This window comes from Hibiscus syriacus, unplaced genomic scaffold, assembly GCF_006381635.1.
Source record: "Hibiscus syriacus cultivar Baekdansim isolate YM2019G1 unplaced genomic scaffold, ASM638163v2 tig00110691_pilon, whole genome shotgun sequence".
NCBI lineage: Eukaryota > Viridiplantae > Streptophyta > Magnoliopsida > Malvales > Malvaceae > Hibiscus > Hibiscus syriacus.
This window is the reverse complement of record NW_024062826.1, coordinates 1,504,409-1,526,605: the sequence shown is the minus strand read 5'-3', so window position 1 is coordinate 1,526,605 and position 22,197 is coordinate 1,504,409. Positions and strand designations below refer to the sequence as shown.

Below are 22,197 nucleotides of genomic sequence, written 5' to 3'. Positions count from 1 at the left end.
CTTAAAAAAATCAACATAACATGGAACAAAACTATAGTAACACCTATGAATTTGAATGGAAAGTTGAAGATTAATGATGGTATTGAAGCAACAGATGCAAGAAGCTTTAGAAATCTAGTTGGAGGCTTGATTTACTTGACTAATACATGGCCGAACATTTCTTTTGTTGTTTGAGTTATTTTGAGGTTCATGCACTATCCATCAAGGCATCATTTTGGCCTTGCAAAAAGAGTCTTACGTTATATTTCTAGAACTCTTGATTTTGGGCTATGGTATAATAATATTTCAAAGTTCAATTTGAGTGGTTATACAGATAGTGATTGGGCTAGAGTTTGGAGGATAGAAGAAGCACATCAGGTTATGTCTTTGGCTTTGGATCATGTGGTGTTTGTTGGAGTTCTAAAAACAAGCTACAACAGCTCTGTCTTCATCGGAAGCTGAATATACAACTGCAACTTCATCAGCTTGTCAAGCCCTATGGTTAAGAAGGATCCTAGCCGATATCAGTATGAAGCAGAAGAAAGCAATTGTGATCTACTGTGACAATCAAGCATCGATTTCCATGTCCAAAAATCCATCCTTTCATGGAAGAACAAAACATATAGATATTTGGGTACACTTCACTCTTGATCTTGTGTCTGATGGATCAATTATTCTATAATATTGCAATACAAATGAGCAAATGGCATATATACTAACCAAGTCTCTCCCTAAAGAAAAACATGCTTACTTCATATTACAGTTTGGCGTTTGCAACTTTGAATCAAGGAGGAGTGTTGGAGAATGATTCAAAGTCATCCTTCTATTTTTAGTATGGACTGTTATGTTGTTTCTTGTTTTTCTGATTTTCTTATTATTTTGCGTGCAATGGTGGTGCTTTTTTTGTTAGTTTATTGTGTTGTCAAGCCTATATACAGGCCTGTATTTGTTCCATTTTAAGTATTGAATAAAGCAGTAAGTTTTGTCATCTAAAGTCCATTATTTCTTCTTAATTTTTCAATTTTATTTGGCAATAGTCTTTTGTGACTATTTTATTTTTCTACACCAATGGCTTCAAAAGGAGGCAGATGTTGAGAAAGAAACTTCAAAGATTTGGAAACTTGTCTTTTCATTTTACATATTAATCAAGTGGGAGTCCTATTCAAAAAGAAAAAAGAAAACTCAAGTGGGACACCCTGAATGAAAAACTGAGCCTTGCACGAGTCAAAAGAGGTATGCCAGAGACAATTGCAGACCGTTCTCTGTTTTTATTTGGATAATATATTATAGCCCTTCTTTTGTTTCATCATCTTGGTCTTAAACAAAAGACTTAGATACTCTCTTACTGTTTCTATAAATTACCTTAAGAATTCATCTGCCTTGTTTCATCCAGTTCCAAAACATGGCTAAGATATCTTTCTTCTTGTTTTCTTTGTTCATGATAGTGGCTTCTGCAATTATCAATGGGTCTGCAGGAAAGGAGAAGGTTGGGATATATGAGCTGAAAAAAGGTGATATGTCTATTAAATTCACCAACTGGGGAGCCACTATTGTTTCAGTCATCCTCCCTGACAAATATGGTTAGTTTCTCTTAAGCACCCTTTGATTTTCTCTCCGAAACTTGTGAACTTCAAGTTGTAACCAGTGGAGATCCCTTTTTAAAGTTTTGGTTTTTATTAATCACTTAGTTCAAGAGTATTTGTCTGTTTTTGGTGATGATTTTCAGGTAAACTGGGTGATATTGTTCTGGGATATGAGTCCGTGAAGGAGTACATGGTAAATCTTTTCTCTTTACTTTCACCCATTTTCTGGTCTTCTCCTTTCCCTTTGTTATGTGAAAGGAAAATCACAGTTTTTCTTACGAGAAATTCTCATTCATCCATGTTTACGCTTTGCAAATTCTGAGTCGTTTAATCCAATGGAGAGCCTTTTTTTTTTTTAATTCTACAGTTTAGTTAATGTGTTTTTTACTCGGATCTTTTAAAATTATAATTTTACTCTTAAATTGTTTTAAATAGTTTCATTTTAACCTATTGTAGATCTTATGGAAATAGTTTAGGGTCTAATTATTTTTTCCAAAGAAGGATTTAATTAGTATTTTTTTTAAATTAGAAACATTTTTAATTTAAGATTTTTTTTAAAAGACTTGATGCAGATTTACTAAAATCTTAGGGACCATGCCCCTTGAAAGTTGAACCTATCACTGTCAGCCTCTGATTTTAGTTTTATTAATATTATCTATACACGTGAATCATAAAAATACAAATATATGTATATATAATATTTGGGTAAAATACATATTTAGTACCTAAACTATCAGTTTTGTTTTGTTTTTATATCTAAACTTTCATTTGTTTCAAAATCATACTTAACATTTAATTTTTATTTTATTTTGGTATCTCGTCGTGAAAGACTCAGCAGAATTGTTACAACATGATATTTTTTATGGGTAAATTTCATCATTCATCACTCAATTGTTATTTATCACTCTAACTTTTAAATTTATTTTTTTATTTTAATTATATATTAATAAAATAATAATAAAAAACATCATGTTATAAAAATTATTAATAAAATAAATTAGAGTGATTAAAACATGAGAAATTTGAAAGTTAAGTAGTTAAATTGAAATTTTTTAAACTTTAGTGTTCAAAATAGGAGTAAAAATATAATTAAGTGATTAATGATGTAATTTACCTATAAAAATGTCACATGCAACAATTCCGTTAAGTTTTTAAGGTACTAAAAATGAAACAAAAAGTACGCTAGGTGTGATTTTAAAATAAATGAAAGCATAGATACTAAAATAAAAATAAAATTAATAATTTAATTACTAAACTTATAGTTTACCCAATATATTTTATACATTATCAAAATTGAAAAAGTATAAAGGGTTTTGGATATACGACTCTATAAATAAATTTCAATATATATTTTCGAAAATTACTTTAAAGAATATATTTATTTTCAAAGATGAAAGCGAATAGGTCAATAATGAAACTTTTCTTGAAAAAACATATGTATTTTTTAATATCCGAATCTCATTGCTGTCTTTATCTATATTCTTTTGATTAAACCCATACCATTGCTAATCCTCTGAAGAATAATGATTAGATAAAAAGGTTACAGCTGGATTTGTTCTATAATTTTGTTTGGGTAAACTCCGTATTTAGTCATTTACTTATTCTGTACTTTTGTTTTAGTCACATAACTAATTTTTTTAAATTTTATATCTATTGTTATATTATAGTTTCGTTTTAATCATCTGTCATTAAAAAATTAATAAGGCCACTATTTACAAATTTTATTAATCATTGATAATGTATACTGTACATATATAACGGCTTGAACACATATTGAGACAACTCAGTAGGTACTATATATATTAATTATTTAATTATAAACACCCCCTTCTTAAATGGACATGAAAAGTCAATCATGTCCTTTGAAAATTATATTACTGACTCTTGTACTTGGCTTTTATCGGTTTAAATAGGATAAGGCTTTGAAAAATCAATCTAAATAATCGACTGGCATTTTGCAAGATATATCATTTGTTTTATTTGAAATTTTTATGATTTTATTCCATAGCACGTGTGTACATGTATGAATCTGAATTTCTACGTACTTGTCAAATTTTATAAAAGTTAAATGGTATTTAGGGTGAATATTGAATCAAGTTGAACTGAATTAAGTCAAAAATATTATTGATAAATTATATTCTATTTTCTCAAAAAAATGGTAAATGAAAGAGCTAAATTAAATTAACAGTCTTCAAACTTGTTCATCAACGGAATTTTTATTTTATTTTTTCCAAGTCTAGTTAAGTTGTTTGAGTGTGTGTTCAAATTTAATTATAATTATTTATAAAATTTTGGTATATATTGATTCTAATTTAACAACTTTATCTAATAATATAAAATACATATATATATATTTTCACATTATAATATTGTTTAATCATTTAAATATAATCTAAACTTATAAAATATAATTTTGTTTATGTTTTTTAAAAGTATTTTGATGATAAAATATTGAAGGATATAAAAGAATCAAGAAATTGATAAGAAAAAGTAATTTATAAAAAAGTAGCACTAAAAAAGTTAAATTGAATAAAATATAAAGTTGGGAGATTAAATTACAAAAAAGTATAAATTTATTGTTAAAAATAAGAATTGAAATTATATAGATATTCTATAGTGACAGAGGATATGTTATTTGAATTTTTTTAGTTGAGCCTAATCAATTTTTTTTTTAATTGAATCAAGTTTTAATCAACCCTATTAATATATATTTCTCTCATTCATGTCCTCTTTTCATTCTTTGTTTTGCAGAATGATACAACGTATTTTGGTTCTATTGTTGGAAGGGTTGCTAACAGAATAGCAGGGGCTCAATTCACTATGAACGGTGTCCATTACAAATTGGTCCCCAATGAAGGAAAAAACATGCTTCATGGTACGATGTTTCTTCAATTTTTTTCATCTTAATACTCACATTTAGCAATGTTTTTAATTTTCTCTCCTTAAAATTATTATAATTATCAGGTGGCCCTGTTGGATTTAGTGATGTTGTATGGAAAGTTAACAAGTACAAGAAAGATGGTTATGCTCCTTCCATCGTATTTGCTTATCATAGCTATGATGGTGAAGTCCGGTTTGCATTACTTTCAGACTGATATTTTTCATATTATCTTATAATCATTTCAGATTATTAAAAAATATTGTTCGAAAAAAAAAAAACTGATATTTCATTTCTTTGTATAATTGGCAGGATTTCCTGGTGCAGTCAAAGTAAGTGTAGCCTACACCCTTCACCCGGGCAACAGGTTGACTGTCAAGATGAAAGCCGAAGCTCTAAACAAGGCTACACCAGTGAACCTAGCCCAACACACGTATTGGAATCTCGGCAACCACAACAGTGGCGACATATTATCCGAACAAGTCGAGATTTTTGCTTCCCATTACACTCCGGTCGACAGCCAACTCATTCCCACAGGCGAAACCACAACCGTAAAAGGAACTGCTTATGATTTCCTCAAACCCCACACCGTGGGAAGCCGAATCAACAAACTTCCAAACGGATACGATATCAACTATGCCGTCGATGGTGTTGCAGGCAAGCTGAAGAAAACTGCCGTGGTGAAAGATGATAAATCTGGGAGAGTGATGGAGTTGTTTAGCGATCAAACTGGCGTTCAATTTTATACAGCTAATGGCCTGAAAGACGTGAAAGGGAAAGGTGGATATGTTTATCATTCTCATGCAGCTTTGTGTTTGGAGACTCAAGCTTTTCCGGATTCCGTTAATCATCCGAACTTCCCTTCGACTATTGTTTATCCCGGAAAAGATTACAAGCACGTTATGGTGTTCAAGTTTTCGATTTCGGCTTAAAGAAAAACTCCAGATCTTGTTTATGTTCGTTCAATCTCAAGAAACTTGAAACAATAATGCATTGCAGGTTTTAACTGTAACAATTTTATTCCCAAAACATCTCTGTTTTTTTCTCAGGAGTTGTTCTATTTGACCACCTTCCTGTTGGACAAAGAACATGTTTGATTTTAACAACGATTTACTTGTATCCCCAGATCAAAAACATGTAAATGAAATAAAAAAGAACCAGGGATAAGCATAAACTCAATGCTGAGGTTGGCCAGCATTAGGTTTCGGTGACCGGTAAAGATGGTTATTATGATACGGGGAGATTTGCGGACCATTTGGAGTTAGGGGGCTCCTTGGAAGTTGTCCCTTCCTCGGCACTCTATTTTCGGTTCTAGATTTTGAAGTCGATGCCATTCGCTCAATTTGGATGGCTTGGAACTGAGAAGAAGAACAAGCCATATCCTTGAGATTCGGCAGAGGCTTTAAGGCTTCAACAACTTCACTCATCAAAGGTCTGGATTTTGGATCACGACTAAGGCAATGGTCTGCCATTTGAATAGCTCTCTGAGCGCCTTTTATTGAAAACTGTCCTTGAAGACAGGGATCAATAAGTCGATAAAATCTTCGTCTCTCTGCAAGGTATGGACGAGCCCATTCCACCAGGTTATGCTCCCCATTTGGTCGTGTTTTGTCCATGGATCTTCGGCCCGTCAACATCTCAAGGAGAACCACCCCAAAGCTATAGACGTCACTCTTCGAAGTAAGATGCCCTGGATCATTAAGTAAAAGAAATTTCTTATTTGGTTCTTCCATTCGTTTAACAGGGAAAACAGACCTTAGTTGCATATTCAGCTCATAGAACCTCATAATCTTGTTAATGTTTACAAGATCGATAAGTTGACATGGTAGTATCGATATTTGTCAAATTATCTTCAAAAAGTGTTCAATCATATTTACCTGTCATAACATACTCAGGTGCTGCATAGCCGTAGGTTCCCATCACTCGAGTAGATACATGAGTCTTGTCTCCTTCCGGACCATCTTTAGCAAGTCCAAAGTCGGAAAGTTTGGCATTGTAATCCTGGAGAAGATTCAAAATATTTCAGAAGATGGATGATACAAGTTATAGAACGTCAAAATAATTTGTATACCATATTAGTCACACACCGCATCTAACAGTATATTCGATGTTTTAAAGTCCCGATATATTACTGGCCGTTCAGCTTCCTCATGAAGAAAAGCAAGACCCTTCGCAGCATCGAGTGCAATTTTCATTCGGATAGACCAAGGAAGAGGCATGGACCCTGATAAAATGAATGCCATTAAACTAAATCCAAACAAACCATCACTATTTCACTAGACAGCTCGCAATTGTGAACCAAAACAGTAAGTTTAAAATAATGCTTTTATAGATCTCCATGTTATCGACGACTGAAACCGTTATTCTTTCCTAGTGTTTGTAAATGAGACCAAAACTTCTTGAACACAGTACCATGCTGGGCTAATTTGAGGGGCAACAAACTAAAGATACGAAGAACAAGAATGCCAGTACCAATCCTTATTCCAACTTTGTATATCTTAATCCAGTTATGAATTATAATAAGTCAACTATAAGCTTAATTCACATCCAACACCGAGGGAAAATTCCAGAACAAATATATCAAAATATCTTAAAAAGATGCATTGTTAGCTTTATTTCCTGATATAAATAAGCTTGTTTCTTTTGGATGCTCAGGTATTTCATACATATAGACTATAGAGTTGGCTATTAGCTTACTTAGGTAGAATCTTTACGAGGCAATTGCAGGCAGACAAGCAAGGCAAGTTGATAAATTTCTATTAGTGAGTTTAGTTACATACTTCGGAAAAGGTGATTCTCCAAGCTTCCTCGAGGCATAAACTCGTAGACAAGTAGCCTTTGATCATCCTCAATGCAAAAACCGATCAACTTGACCAAATTAGAATGTAGGAGATCACCGAGATAATTAACTTCAGCCTGCCACATGCAAAATAGACCAAAGCATAATTCAAGCTTATGTGTTGATAAAAGATGCTGATATGATTTTAAGCATTAATAAATACTAAATTACAGAAACAGATTCTTACAAGCCATTCTCTATGACCCTGAAGTCCATTATGGTTTAGGGTTTTGACCGCCACAGGCAACCCTGTGCCTGGTTTTACCAGAGCAGTTCCATTCTCATTGATCCAACCTTTGAATACACAACCAAACCCACCTTCACCAAGAAGACTCTCAGGTCTAAAACTCCTTGTTGCTAACTTAAGCTCGTTAAAGGAGAATTTTCTAAGCTGAGAAGCAACTTTAAGCTCCTCACTTAAGTACGGAGTAGACGGAGTACTTCCGGCATTGGTAGTAGTTGAAGATGTCACAACCGGAACAACTGGTTGACCTCTGCTGGTGTCATTTGACTTATTTGTGGTGTCATTTGACTCATTCGTTGATTTACTTTCAGCTGGTATCCACGAAAACAGTGAAAAAAAATTAGATCATCCAGGTCATAAACAAGTGAATTTACAGACATCACACAGATTTTCACACACAAAGAACATGGTTATTCAAAATGTTTATAAATAGATACGACTAATCGTAATAGGAAAGAAACAGAGGAACCCTTGTGTCTTATCACATTATACACCTCCAAAACTAGGGGGAAAACCCGAGAGGATGACCACGTGGCTGAAATACCAAGGTCATCTCCAATCAAACTTGCATTTCATTAAGCATTAGACGACAAATAATAATCCACAAGGCGACAATCTCGGTGATCATAAAGTAGAAGCGAATTAGAATTTAGAAAAAGTCAAATTACCACCCATCAAATATGCACAAATGGAAAATAATCACTGCAACAGTAGTACAGCAAGAGATTCAGATCAATATCAACATTGAAACGGACATAATTGCTAACTAAAGCATAGAACCAAATCGATCAACAATATACGATTCATTGAATATCCACGTGGTGGCAGAAAATGCATACCGCAAACATATCAGCGAGTGACTAGAAGACCAAACGACAGACGAAAACAACATTACGTTAGAAAACAAACAAGAAAGTACAAGGTGATAAACCTAAAGAATATAAAGTACAAGTGAAATACACAACAAGAAAGCAATCATTGCAAAATAGTAAAGGAAGAGATACCGACAGATATCGTTACCAAAACGGACATAACATCATTCCTAAAGCATAAAACCGAATCAATCAACAGTAAATTCTCATCGAACATACATGTGATGAAAAATGCATACAGTTTAGCATATCAACATACACTTAGGAAGCCAAATGATGGACAAAAGATAAACTAATCAGATAAGCACAAGCAAAGCCAATTACTAGTAAGCAGATCAATAGATTTCACTTCAGCATTTGAATACCCCATTGTCAAATAATCAATCAATCTCTAACAACGAGTATAATCAATCAAGATAAACAAAGTACAAAAAAAAACATATAATCAATCTACATAAACAAATCAACTAGGAATATAATCAATGGACATAAACAAAGAAACAAAACCGTATACTCAATCTAAATAAACAGATCGACTAGGAATATAATCAATGGACATAAACAAAGAAAGTACAAAAACAGTTGGAAAAAATCAAGAAATGATTTAAATTTATATACCATATGGAGTGCTGGTTTCACTTGCGGAACCCTCCATTGTTGTCCTTGGAGACAAGCAGTTCCCAATAAACCTAAACTTAATCCAACATCCAGGTTCACCATCTTCACTATGTTTCTTCTTTTTTCCTTTTGATTTCTCAACATTAAAAGGCCCCACCTGGATATCACCTAGAACTAATCCCATTTTGTAAGTAATCTTTACACTAGATTCCCAAATCTAAATATTACTCATTTCACCATAATACACCCAAAACTATCAGTTTTTCACTCTTTTTAAAAAAAAAAACAATTAAAATCTACCATAAAAAGAGAAAAACCATAGAATTCTCATGAAAACAAATAACCTTTTGTTTTAAACTGAAAAGGACTTAATTCCCAGGAAAAAAAAAGAACCAACTCAAAATGACAGAAACCCAGATTGGAAAATGGGTCTTAAAATAAACTATATTCAAAGAGAAGGACATGCAATGCAAGAAACCAACTGGAAACATTAATCCAGAGCTAATACAGAGAAGAATGTGAGAATTCAAAACGAAGATGAAACACACGAGAAGAAACCCGGAATTTAAACGGTAAAGAACAAAAATTTAATAAGCCCGGATTCTTCAGTTTAACACCAAACACAAAACATTCAACTCAAACTTACTCCAAAGAGAGACAAACAACACAAAAAGACTTGAACAAACAAAACAAAAAGCAAAGCAAAGAGTTTAAATTTTCCATTTTTCAAAGATGGGAAAGAAATGCAGCATTTGAGAAATGGAAAAAACTTTGAAAGCTTAAAAATGAAAGACAAGAGCACAAAAAAAAAAGTGGGGAAAGGAGAAGCGGGCGTTATTTTCGCGTGAAAAGGAGTGAGTTTGTGCTTGTTTCTGTAATTTTTTGAGAAAACAAAGTTTAAATTAGGATAACCTACAAATTTAGTACTTTAACTATCACTTTTATTTTATTTTAATCATTCAACTATTTAAAAAAAATCATATTTAATGTTACGTTTTTATTTCATTTTGGTCACTTATTAAAAAAATAGAACTATTGATGTGACATTATCTTAAGGTAACACATCAATATCACTATTAATTTTTTTAACGATGGATGACTAAAATGAAATTAAAATTTAACATTAGATATGTAATTTTGAAGAAAAAATAGTTAGGTACTAAATCAGGAAAAAAACTGTGATAATTGAGGCATTTAATGAGAAGTTTACCCTTTAAATTAACCAAAAAGAGAATATATAATAAAAACAATAGGTTGGTCGGGTTTGAGTTATCCTCATTGTTTTGAAAACCGGACTGGACCGGCCGGTTCAATCGGTTTAATCGAGAATCGTTGTCTAGTCCGGTTTAATCTAAATCAGTTGAATCGCTACTAGTGAACCGATCAGAACCGTTGAACCGTTCGAACTGGGCCGGCTGAAAATAAAAAAAACTGGAAAAAACCGAAAATTTTGTTTTTAAAAAAAAAAATTAAACCAAACGTCGTTTGTTAAACGAGCCAAGTCGAACTCGAGTATTGCTGAGCTCGACTCGAACTTGAAAACTTTAAAAGTAAGCTCAACTCCACTCAAACTCACAAGTTAAAAATTATCAAGTTCAACTCAAACTCAAAATATAATATTGAAACTTGAACTAAAAAAGGCTTGAACTAAAAAAAAAATTTAGAAGCTCAATTGAAGCCTAAAATTCGAGCTTAATTGAAGTGAAAGAATAGTTCACTCGATGCTCACCAAAAGGCTCCATGATTTTGAATGCCAAATTATCTCTATTATTTATAGAAGTTAGTTGTGATGCTCTTCTATGTTTCTTAGCAATGTGAGATTGTTTTGTTTTCATATTTTTACTCTTTAGACTTTTAGAATGCTCTTCTATGTTTCTTAGCAATGTGAGATTGTTTTTTTTTTTAAAATTAAACCAAACAATATCATTTTGTTATAATTTTTTTAGCCCCAAATTTATTTTTTAATTATAGTTATATAATTATATTTATTATTTAATATGTTTTACCTTAAATATTATGTTGTAGTTAATTTGAATCATTTTGTTTCACTTGATTTTATGGTTTTTAACTTATATATGTTATGACTTGCTTTGAATATAACTTGTAATATAAAAATTATTTTTTATTAAATATTTTTAGTATTTTTATTTAATTTTTTAAATAATTATGACGTCGTTCGGTTCTTCTGACCGGTCAGACCGATTCAACTGATTGAACCAATGAATCAATAACATAATTGATTCGCTAACCGATCCGGTTCTGAAAACCATGATTATCCTGATCCAATGCCTCCATGCTACTAAGTACAAACGTTTGCTTATTTATTTATTTATTTATTTATTTTATTTATTTTTTGTCTTGTAGTTGTAAATACTGAAAAGAGAAATAAATATATATTATTTATGACCCGTTGTTTGTACATATCATTTAGAGAAAGCATTTTGAATATAAATTTGTCTTTTCCCAAATTAACCATAACCCAAAAAGAATGGTAAAAATGGTATCTAACGCCTTTGTACTAAAAAATAATATAATATTTGAATTATTTTTATATTTATTGTGGTTATTTAAATCAGAAAATAAATTCATTATGACATTTTGATCAAACGTTTTACATCATTAGTAGTTCTGATGTTGATTTGATAGTTCACAATATTAATGTGATGATTTACGATCTTGATGTGATAATCTACTGTGATTGATGACATATCAGATGAACTAAATTAATATTTTGACTGTATTCAAGGATTAAATTGATTTTTTTTTTAAATTTTAGGGTTTATTTAATTTTTTAAGAAAAATTAATACTATTTTAATTTTTAAATTTAAAATATATAAATATTCCAATATTTAAAAAATATTAAAATATGTATTACAAGTACTAAAAAAAATTATTAAAAATTAAGTAAATAATTTTTAGACTAAATTGTTAAAAACTCTTCGTTAACATATCCCTTTTCCCTAGGTCGTGACTTCAATACCAACAAAATTTACCTTCTGATTCTCTAGATAAAAATTGCTAAAAAAATAAAAAAATATATATAATAAACTATAAGATAATAAATTATTAAAAAACAAAATATATCATATTGATTTATAATTCTTTTCATAAAAATAAAATAGAACCAATATTACTACTAATTAAAACAGTCAAATATGTTTTTTCTTCTTTTTGACAAGAATGTATCTTAGGTCTTGTAATTATTTTTTTAAATGATTTATTCTTCTAACTCATAAAATAAATTTAATTTTTCTTTTTAACCAATATTTTATGTTATTGGCGGTTATGATACTAACGTGGCAATTCACATGTTGACATGGTGATTGTCATTGATGATGTAATGGTCCAAAGTAACTGATGACATAATGGATATGTTAAATTAAATTTTTTAATCGCGTTCAAGAACTACATTAATTTTTTAAAGTATATGAGTTTATTCAATTTTTTTATAAAAAATAGAAATTATTCTAAACTTTAAAAATATTCAAATATCCAAAAATTAAATATAAAAATAATTACTAAAAGTTATATATATATATATATATATATATATATATATATATATTAAAATACCAAAATTTGGTCTACTGGGATGAGGCACTAGATTCCTTAAAAAAGATCAGAGGTTCGAACCCTAACGTTTGCAAATAGAGCAAATTGAGTTGGGAGGGTAACACTTACCTCTGCAGTATACTAGCTTATTATACGATGTGCAAAAGTTTACTTATAGTCCTTATAATTGTTCAACGTATAATTAGAGATGTGTATTGACAAAAAAAAAAAAAAAGAAACTGAAGATGTTTCCTAACTATATTTAGATTTAAAATCTGTAAGTCTAGACTAATCTAGAGTACTTTGTATAAATGTTGATTATCTGATTGTATGATAATAAAATAATAGTTAGTATGTATACATGTATGATATAAAAGTGTATGACATCTTATGAAATTAAAAATATATTAGCTTTAATAATTCAAATAAATAAAAACGATTGATTTATTTTTATATTTATATATTATGTATAATATATTTTTAATATTTTTATTTTTTGATAATTTATTATCTTATAGCTTATTATATATTTTTAGTTTTTAATAGTGTTTTTAGTATTTTTAATACATTTTTTAAAATTTTTAGTATTTTATTTTTTTATTTTTTAAAAATATTTTTATATTTTCAATTTAAAATTTAAAAACAATTTATTTTTCTTAAAAAATTAAATAAACCCTCAACTTAAAAAAAAACAGTTTAACCCAAACACGACCGTCCTTGACTTTAATTTTGATATGCTGTTTCGCCCAGACTCTATTTTTACACTATGGCTTTTATCAGAACTCTGCCCCCCTAAATTTGCCTTTGATATGCACTTTGGCTCTTGACTTGTTTTCTAGTGCAATTCCCCCCTCCCCCAACTTTAGTTTTTCTCTACACTTTGTCCCTTGACTTTGCCTTTAATCTGCACTTTGGCTTTTTTGGTATAATTTGGCCCTTCACTTTAACTTTGATCTATAATTTAGCCCTAACTTTAGATTCCATAACACATATGGACTCCTCAAGCTAATGGCGTTCAAATTTTAAATGGGAACACATCATAAAAACTATATGTAATTCAGAAAAAAAATATTACTGTTTAATTTTAAATTTATTTAATAAATTATAATTAAAATATAAACAATAACTTCTATGTAAACCTTGGGATTTTTTTTGAGGGTGCTTGAGGGAGATGCAAACGAGTTAATATGTTCGGAAGGAATTAATACTTTTGGAGGGTTTCAAAGGTTAATTTGCTTTGAAGTTTTTTTTAAAAAAAAGTGAGTAAAATGAAAATTCTTGATGTTTACAAAGAGGTTTGTTGATAGGAACGGAGAGTCACAACCGGTGGAGATTCGACTGTGAAATTGGGGTTGGAGTGTTGATGAGGAGGGGGAGCAGAGGTAGAAGAATGTGAATAGTTTAGAGGAATCTATAAAACAAGTGTTGAGTTAATCGATCGACGGAATTAGCCAAGAGGGGGGTGAATTGGCAATTAAAAATTCGGTGGAAGCTTTTGCAGAAAATTGAAAAGATTTGCACAGCGATTTAGAGTGGTTCGACTTTCTCAATCAAAGTCTACGTCCACTACCTTAGCTATCCACACTAAGGATTTTCCAACAAATTCACTAATTTGTTTTTTTTTTTGAGGCCAAAGAGATAACCTTACAACACCCTCAAGAATATACCCCAATTCTTGAGAACACTCTTTTCCCAAAGAGAAGATTACAAATTTGCAAACTTACAAGGAAAACCTCACAAGGTAAGATGTTTGCACAATTCTAGAACAAGAAAAGAACACTCAAAGATAATTACAAATGAGCACAAATGGTGTTCTTGAAAGCAAAATGAATATTGAAAGGAAAATTGGCTTGATTTGCACAAACTTGATGTTTGATGCTTTCTCTCTTGTTTCTCTATAATTTCTTCTTGATCAAGGGCTTCAGAACTTGTTTAAATACACATTGAATCACTTCTGAACGTTGGGGATGATTAGTGAAGATCATATAGCCGTTTTAGTGTGAAAACAATTAATAAAACAGTTTGGAGCGTGGGGGGAATCGGTTCCCCTCATAGGGAATCGGTTCCCTAAGTGTAAAATTCAAATATTTTGACCGTTGAACAGGGGGAATCGGTACCCCCTATGGGGGAATCGGTTCCCTCCGAGCATTCTGGAAATCTCGGAGCCAAACCATTCAGGGGGGAATCGGTACCCCCTTGGGGGGGGAATCGGTTCCCTCTGAACAATCTGGAATTTTTGGCTTTGAAATGGTTCGAAATACTTTGAAAGATTATTTTGAAATTGTTTTAAGATTAAAACTTAATTTTACACTTAAGTAAGGATTAAAAATGATTTTTGAAATATTTGGAGTAATGTTTTGATATTCGAATAATTATATCGAATATACTTAGAAAATCATTTTGGAAAATCTTAAAATTCATTTAACTTAATTTGTTATATCGAAATATCAAAATGTTTTCAACAATCTCCCCCTTTTTGATATAACAAAACATTTTAGTAATTTTAAGATTTTGAAATCAAGTTTTTAAATTACTCCCCCTTACTTTAACACTTCTCCCATTTATCATTTTAAAAACACACTTACACTTAAAACACACTTCTCCCCCTTTTTGTTAAATCAAAAAGATTCAAATAAACGTGAAAAATATGTAGCCAATTGATTAGGTATATGTATACATAAGCTGCTAAGATCACAATCAAGAGAACCGTTAGCCATTAGTTCCATAATCAATATTCATAAACAATGTGATATGGTAAAATTAGTCATATTGCTAATAATGATGTAAATGATGCAATAATGAATAAATCACACCAAACATATAAGTTCACACCATCCATAAATTCAGACATTCCAAAATATTCAAAATGTTAAAACAATAAGTTTGGAAAACAAAGTAAAACATTTAATCACATATCCGGATCATGAGGAGGAAAACGAGTGCGCATAGCGGCCATTTCGTTAGTGAGGTCATTAATACGTGCGTTGGTTGCTTCATTATTTGCACGCATTTCCCGAAGAATTTCTAATTGTTGAGCTCCCATTGTGGATAAATGGGACTCTATAGAATTAAAGCGCGAATCCATGGTCGCATATCGGTAATCAAATGTCTCCATAAATGATTGAAAATATGGAGGCATTTGAGTCGATTGTTGTGCTTGCTCTTCGGGCTGCTCCTCGGGCTGCTCAGGTTCATCTTCAGCTTCATCGATGTCTCGCATTAATTTCTCAAGCTCGAGATCTTCGTCAGCTTTGGGTGGAGCTTGTGAAGAACTAGCTCCCGGAGTAGTTGCAGAAGATCGAACCCATTCCCCGGTTTCCTTATCCTTAATCCATCCCGCTCTCGTTAAGGAAAGAAGGTTAATTTGTTTCTTAAGAGGAAAAACGGCATCTAGAACGACTCTAAGCCCATCTTTGGAAAACAGATTACTCAAAATACAACCGTAAACAAGAGATGAACAAAGTTTTTTATTAGGAACAAGATTTACGGTTTCAACAATTTCAGCAAAAATAATCTGAGGTAGGTTGATTTTAATATTGTTTTCGAAACAATGTAACCACCAAAGATCTAAGGCTCTAAGAGTAGAATAACGACCTCCAGATGGTCGAAACCACCAAGAAATCATTAGATGAAGAAAACGTTCATGAAGGTCTAGGACACTTGCACTATCCCTTCTTTTATAACGAGATCCTAAAACCTGTTTTTCATTTGAAATCCCTTCATTATCTAATCCGAATGTATTGGCTATGTAAGCAGAGTCAATATATAATAATTGTCCTAGAAGGTAGGAACGAATTCCTATGGTTTCGGTTTCAGTTTGGTCTTTAACACAAACGGCATTAGAATAAAAAATACGAACAAGTTGATGGTAAACGATGGGTTCAAGGTCAAAGAGTTTATCAAATTTCCACTCTTGTAAAGAGGAAGATATTTAAAATTGATAGCTAACATAGCTTGACGAGAAGAAATACGTTCTTCCCGGATTTTGTAAGAGTCGAAATATTGATAATACCAAAAACGATGATTTCTAGGACCAGGATGATTGAAACACGAATTTTGGATAGTCAAATTAGGATCAATAGGATTAGGATTAGAAATTGGAATAGGTGGAGGATTTGGAGGTGGATTTGGTTGTCGGTGTGAACGACTAGATGAAGACCTAGCACGTTTAGGATTAGACATGGTGAAGGAAATCAGAATAGATTGGATAACCTGCAATTTTAAAAACAAATGTATGCAATTCAATTAATCCCAAAACTCAATTGAGTCCTCAATATTTCAAGGTTCTCTAAATCAATCCTAATGGGCAAAGTTTTTGAAAAACTTTTGAAAAAATATGGTTTTCAGAAACAATATATGTATAGTTTTCATAACAACAACATAATTTAATCAAAACACAATGATTTGAAAAACAACAATTTTTTTTTTAAATTTCGAAAATTTAAAAATTTTGAAATTTTTGTGTTTTTGATGAAATTAGTTGTAACATCTAGTTTCTAATCACTAAACAATCAATGCTCGATCACTATTTCAACCTAGAACTAATTAAAACTAATCCTATGTTCAAAATCAATGAAATAGAGAGTTTTGAAAAATTTACCTTGAAAGATGAAGATTGAGGGGATTTAGATGTTTTTTGCACGATTTTAATGATGATTGCAAGTTTAGGAGATGATATTTGAAGTGATTTACGATTAAAATCAATGATTTGAGGCAAGAATGGAGATTTGAGTGTTTGAGGGTGAGAAATGGTGGAATAGGTTTTGGGGTTTTGGGTGTTCTTGCCCGATTTTAACAGAACCCCAGGGGGGTATCGATTCCCCTGTGAGGGGAATCGGTTCCCCTTCAGAGGGGGAATCGGTTCCCTCATGGGGGGATCGATTCCCTCTGCACCAAAATGCTAAAATATGACTTTTAAGCATATAAAATGCTAAATTAATCTTCTCTAGTGGTATAGGCAACTCATATATTGAAAAATAATTATGTTCAAACAATTAAATTAATATTTAATCAATATTTGAACATAAAGTTAATTTTTCATCAAGAATCATAAACTCCCCGTAACTAATAGTAATGAATGCAATCAAAAATTACTATTATGAGCATTTTTCAGTATTTATTAAAAGTGCTGAATTATTTTAAACACTAAGTGAAGATAGGTCAGTTAAACCTAATTCTCTCCTAAGTGTCCAAAACCTTTCCTTATCTAAGGGTTTTGTAAAAATATCCGCTAATTGATGCAAAGTATCAACAAATTCTAGAATTACATCTTCCTTAGTGATATGGTCTCTAATGAAGTGATGTCTAATTTCAATGTGTTTAGTTCTAGAGTGTTGGATGGGATTTTTAGTGAGACAAATAGCACTAGTATTGTCACACTTGATAGGAATAGTACCTACTTCAATTCCATAATCAAAAAGTTGTTGTTTCATCCATAAAACTTGTGCACAACAACTACCAGCTGAAATATATTCCGCTTCAGTGGTAGATAATGCAACACAATTTTGTTTCTTTGAAAACCAAGAAATCATCATATTTCCAAGGAATTGGCAAGTACCGGAGGTGCTTTTCCTATCTATTTTACATCCTCCATAATCCGCATCAGAAAAAGCATGCAAGCTAAAGCTAGAGTCTCTAGGATACCAAAGTCCTAAACTAGAAGTGTCCTTAAGGTATCTAAAGATTCTCTTAACAGCTAGTAAGTGTGATTCCTTAGGACATGATTGAAATCTAGCACATAAGCAAACACTAAACATAATGTCCGGTCTACTTGCAGTTAGATAAAGCAAAGAGCCAATCATTGACCTATATAATTTAACATCTACACATTTACCTCCTTCATCTAGTCAAGCTTTGTTGAAGAGCTCATTGGAGTGTCATGAGGTTTCCCATTTTCCAGTCCAAACTTCTTGAGCATATCTTTGACGTACTTAGCTTGATTAATGAAGATGCCATCTTTTCTTTGCTTGATTTGGAGTCCCAAGAAAAATGAGAGCTCCCCCATCATGCTCATATCAAACTCACTTTGCATTAGCTTAGAAAATTCTTGGCAAAGAACATCATTAGTAGAACCAAATATTATATCATCAACATAAATTTGAACTACTAATAAATCTTTACCTTTATGCTTTAAAAACAATGTAGTGTCAACCTTTCCTTTTGAAAAACCTTTTTCAATTAAAAAATTTGACAATCTTTCATACCAAGCTCTAGGAGCTTGTTTTAAACCATAAAGAGCTTTTGTCAATTTAAGAACATGATCTGGAAATTTTGAATCTTCAAAACCTGGAGGTTGTTCCACATACACTTCTTCTTTTATAAAACAATTTAAAAATGCACTTTTAACATCCATTTGATATAATTTAAATTCATGAAAACATGCAAATGCTAATAACATTCTAATTGCTTCCATCCTAGCTACGGGATATTACCACTCTCATCAAGCTTATTCCTAAATACCCATCTAGTACCTAAAGTAGATTTATTACTAGGCCTTTCAACTAATGTCCATACTTTACTTCTCTCAAATTGATTTAATTCTTCTTGCATAGCCATAATCCAATGTTCATCATTTAATGCTTCTTTAATATTCTTAGGCTCTATGCATGAGATAAATGCAACATAATTACAAATATTTCTAAGAGAAGATCGAGTTGTTACCCCTTTTGATGATCATAGTCTATGCCCTCTTCTGAGTATACCCTTGAGCAACAAGTCTAGCCTTGTTTCTCACTATATTACCACTCTCATCAAGCTTATTCCTAAATACCCATCTAGTACCTAAAGTAGATTTTACTAGGCCTTTCAACTAATGTCTATACTTTACTTCTCTCAAATTGATTAATTCTTCTTGCATAGCCATAATCCATTCATCATTTAATGCTTCTTTAATATTCTTAGGCTCTATGCATGAGATAAATGCAACATAATTACCAATATTTCTAAGAGAAGATCGATTTGTTACCCCTTTTGATGGATCACCTATAATTTTACCATCCTTGACATAGTTGTACTCTCTTGGATAAGATACTTCCCTTTCTTCAATGGTTGGATTCTCAAGAGGATCATGAGTTTCCTCATTTTTCGTTTCTTCCTTTTATGATGGTTCTCCAACTTCATGTCTAACATCATTGTATTTATAACACCTACATCATCATTCACACAAAAATCCTTCCTTGGAAGGGATTATCATCGAAAACAACATGTATAGACTCTTCTACAACTAAAGTTCTTTTATTAAATACTCGATAAGCTTTAGAATTTAAGGAGTAACCCAGAAAAATTCCTTCATCACTTTTAGCATCAAATTGCCAAGGTTTTCTTTACCGTTGTTTAAAACAAAACATTTACATCCAAAAGGATGAATAGCTAATGTTAGGCTTTTTATTTTTGAAAATTTCATATGGAGTTTTCTTTAAATGGCCTAATCATTACTCGATTAACAACTAACAAGCATTTGTGGCTTCCGCCCAAAAATATTTTGGCAAATTATTTTCACAAAGCATGGTTCTAGCCATTTCTTCTAAAGTTCGATTTTTCCTCTCAACAACTCCATTGTTGAGGGGTTCTAGGTGCTGAAAAATTATGACTAATACCATTAGAATTACAAAATTCAATAAATCCAAGATTTTCAATTCAGTGCCATGATCACTCCTAACACTAGTTATAGAGTAACCCTTTCATTTTGGATTATTTTTGAAAATGTGATTAACTGTTCTAATGCTTCATCTTTAGTATTAAAATAGAACCCAAGTATATCTAGAATAGTCTACCAAGACAAATGCATATTGTTTTCCACCCAAGCTAGTAGTCCTAGTTGGCCCAAAAAGATCTACATGAATCAATTGTAATACTCTACTAGTTGATACGTCATTAATGGATTTAAAAGAAACACGTTTTTTTTTCCTTTAGCACAAGCATCACAGATTTTATCATTATCAAATTTAAGCTTAGGCAACCCTCGAACTAAATCACCTTGAATTAGCTGTTGCAAAACACTCATACTAGCATGTCCTAGTCCTATGCCATAACCAACTATCATGTTCATCTTAGCAACTAGGCATAAATTAGTCATATCAAAAGAATCTAAATGCACATGTAAATGTTCCCTATTCTATGACCAACAAGCATAATCCGATTAGATGCAATGTCAATGACTTTACAACCATTAATTTCAAATAAGACATTGAATCCTTTATCGCATAATTGACTAATACTCAATAGATTATGCTTTAATCCATTCACATATAAACATTTTTAATTTGTATGGAAGAGGTATTACCTATTGTACCAATACCCATGTGACCTTTGAATTGTCTCCAAAAGTCACTTCTCCTCCATTTTTGGCGTTAAGCTCAATGAACCGGCTTTGTCTCCGGTCATATGTTTTGAGCATCCACTATCAAGGTACCATGAATTTGAATTTGTTTCCCGTGCCTTGTAGCAATGCTCCTTTCCCTACAAACATAGATTAATTTTTGATTTTTGGTACCCAAATTCTTTTAGGTCCATATTCATTAGTTTCCAAAATCCTAGTCCCCTTAGGTATCCATTTGTGTAGGATATTTTTATCTTTAGTAGTAATGAGTTCTTTAGGAACCCACATACTTAACAATTTTTTCATTAGAGGTTCTTTGGGGACCTCTATGATTGTAGTTTCTAAAACTTTTTCTAACAAAGTTGGATTTTGAATTTCCACCTTTTTCAAAATGTTTGTTTCCAACTTTATCAAAAGAAGTTTTAAGATCATCAATTTTCTTTTGATGATCATCATTGATCTTTGAAAGTAAATTTTGCAAATCTAATTTTTCTTTTCAAACTCTTCTAGTTTGATTTGCAAATCTTTGATTTTACTTTCAAGATCGTTGTTGGTTTTGGATATGAGTTTGTTTTCATTTTTCAATTTTGAAACATCGTTTTTATATTTTAAAAATAATTCTCATAATCCAAAGCCAACCCATATTCCTCTAATAACTCATCATAGGATAAATCATCAAAATCGGATGAGTTAGAGGTTACCTTAGAATCTTCCCCAAATACCATCAAGCACAAGTTAGCTACTTCTTGTTCCTCTTCATCGGAACTTTCTTCATCGCTCCATGTACCACATGAGCCTTGTGCTTATTCTTTGATTGACCCTTTTTCTTCAATTGTGGGCAATCATATTTAACATGCCCTGGCTTTTTGCATTCGTAGTAAAGAGATTGGGTCCTTCTCTTTCGGTTCATTTTTGAGGCCTTCATTTCGTTTGAATTTTCTTCTCGATAAGGTCTCATCATTTTTCTGAACCGTTTGGCAAACAATGTCATTTCCTCGTCATCGTCATCGTTATTCGAATCACTCTCATCTTTGTGGATTTGAGAGCAACTCCAATGTTTTTCTTCTTCTCCTTCTCCTTTGGTGTCTCGTTAATTTTGTCGAGGTTCACCTCATCTTCGAGCATCATTTCATGAGTGAGGAGTGACCTAATTAGCTCTTCAAGAGTTAAGGACGTTAAGTCCTTAGACTCGATGATTGTCGTCTTCTTTGATTGTCACATTTTTGGAGGGAGTAGACTAACTTCCTCACAAGCTTTTCATTTGAAATGATCTCTCCATATGATTTGAGACCATTGACAATCGTTGAAAATCTA

At 31.7% G+C, this 22,197-nt stretch overlaps 2 protein-coding genes across 2 annotated transcripts; one reads left to right on the top strand and one right to left on the bottom strand.

Annotated features, from left to right (window-relative positions):
* Positions 1-1,331: 1,331 nt before the first annotated feature.
* On the top strand, positions 1,332-5,379 carry LOC120138432 (galactose mutarotase-like). Its single transcript, XM_039153895.1, has 5 exons — positions 1,332-1,559; positions 1,706-1,755; positions 4,314-4,437; positions 4,527-4,630; positions 4,749-5,379. The coding sequence occupies exons 1-5, from the start codon at positions 1,382-1,384 to the stop codon at positions 5,370-5,372; spliced, it is 1,080 nt and encodes a 359-aa protein (XP_039009826.1). The 5' UTR covers positions 1,332-1,381; the 3' UTR covers positions 5,373-5,379.
* Positions 5,380-5,502: 123 nt separating this feature from the next.
* On the bottom strand, positions 5,503-9,526 carry LOC120138431 (probable serine/threonine-protein kinase PIX7). Its single transcript, XM_039153893.1, has 6 exons — positions 9,014-9,526; positions 7,467-7,834; positions 7,221-7,356; positions 6,528-6,664; positions 6,318-6,441; positions 5,503-6,130 (listed from the first exon to the last, which is right to left on the bottom strand). The coding sequence occupies exons 1-6, from the start codon at positions 9,195-9,197 to the stop codon at positions 5,616-5,618; spliced, it is 1,464 nt and encodes a 487-aa protein (XP_039009824.1). The 5' UTR covers positions 9,198-9,526; the 3' UTR covers positions 5,503-5,615.
* Positions 9,527-22,197: the final 12,671 nt, after the last annotated feature.

Bases quoted from the DNA above. Each gene is read 5' to 3' on its own strand.
- LOC120138432 (XM_039153895.1), top strand. From the start codon at position 1,382: ATGGCTAAGATATCTTTCTTCTTGTTTTCTTTGTTCATGATAGTGGCT. The intron at 1,560-1,705 runs GTTAGTTTCTCT...GATGATTTTCAG, and splicing joins CATCCTCCCTGACAAATATG to GTAAACTGGGTGATATTGTT. The intron at 4,631-4,748 runs GTCCGGTTTGCA...TTTGTATAATTG, and splicing joins ATCATAGCTATGATGGTGAA to GCAGGATTTCCTGGTGCAGT.
- LOC120138431 (XM_039153893.1), bottom strand. From the start codon at position 9,197: ATGGGATTAGTTCTAGGTGATATCCAGGTGGGGCCTTTTAATGTTGAG. The intron at 6,665-7,220 runs GTATGTAACTAA...TCATTTTATCAG, and splicing joins GGAGAATCACCTTTTCCGAA to GGTCCATGCCTCTTCCTTGG. The intron at 6,131-6,317 runs GTAAATATGATT...TTAATGATCCAG, and splicing joins ACCTGAGTATGTTATGACAG to GGCATCTTACTTCGAAGAGT.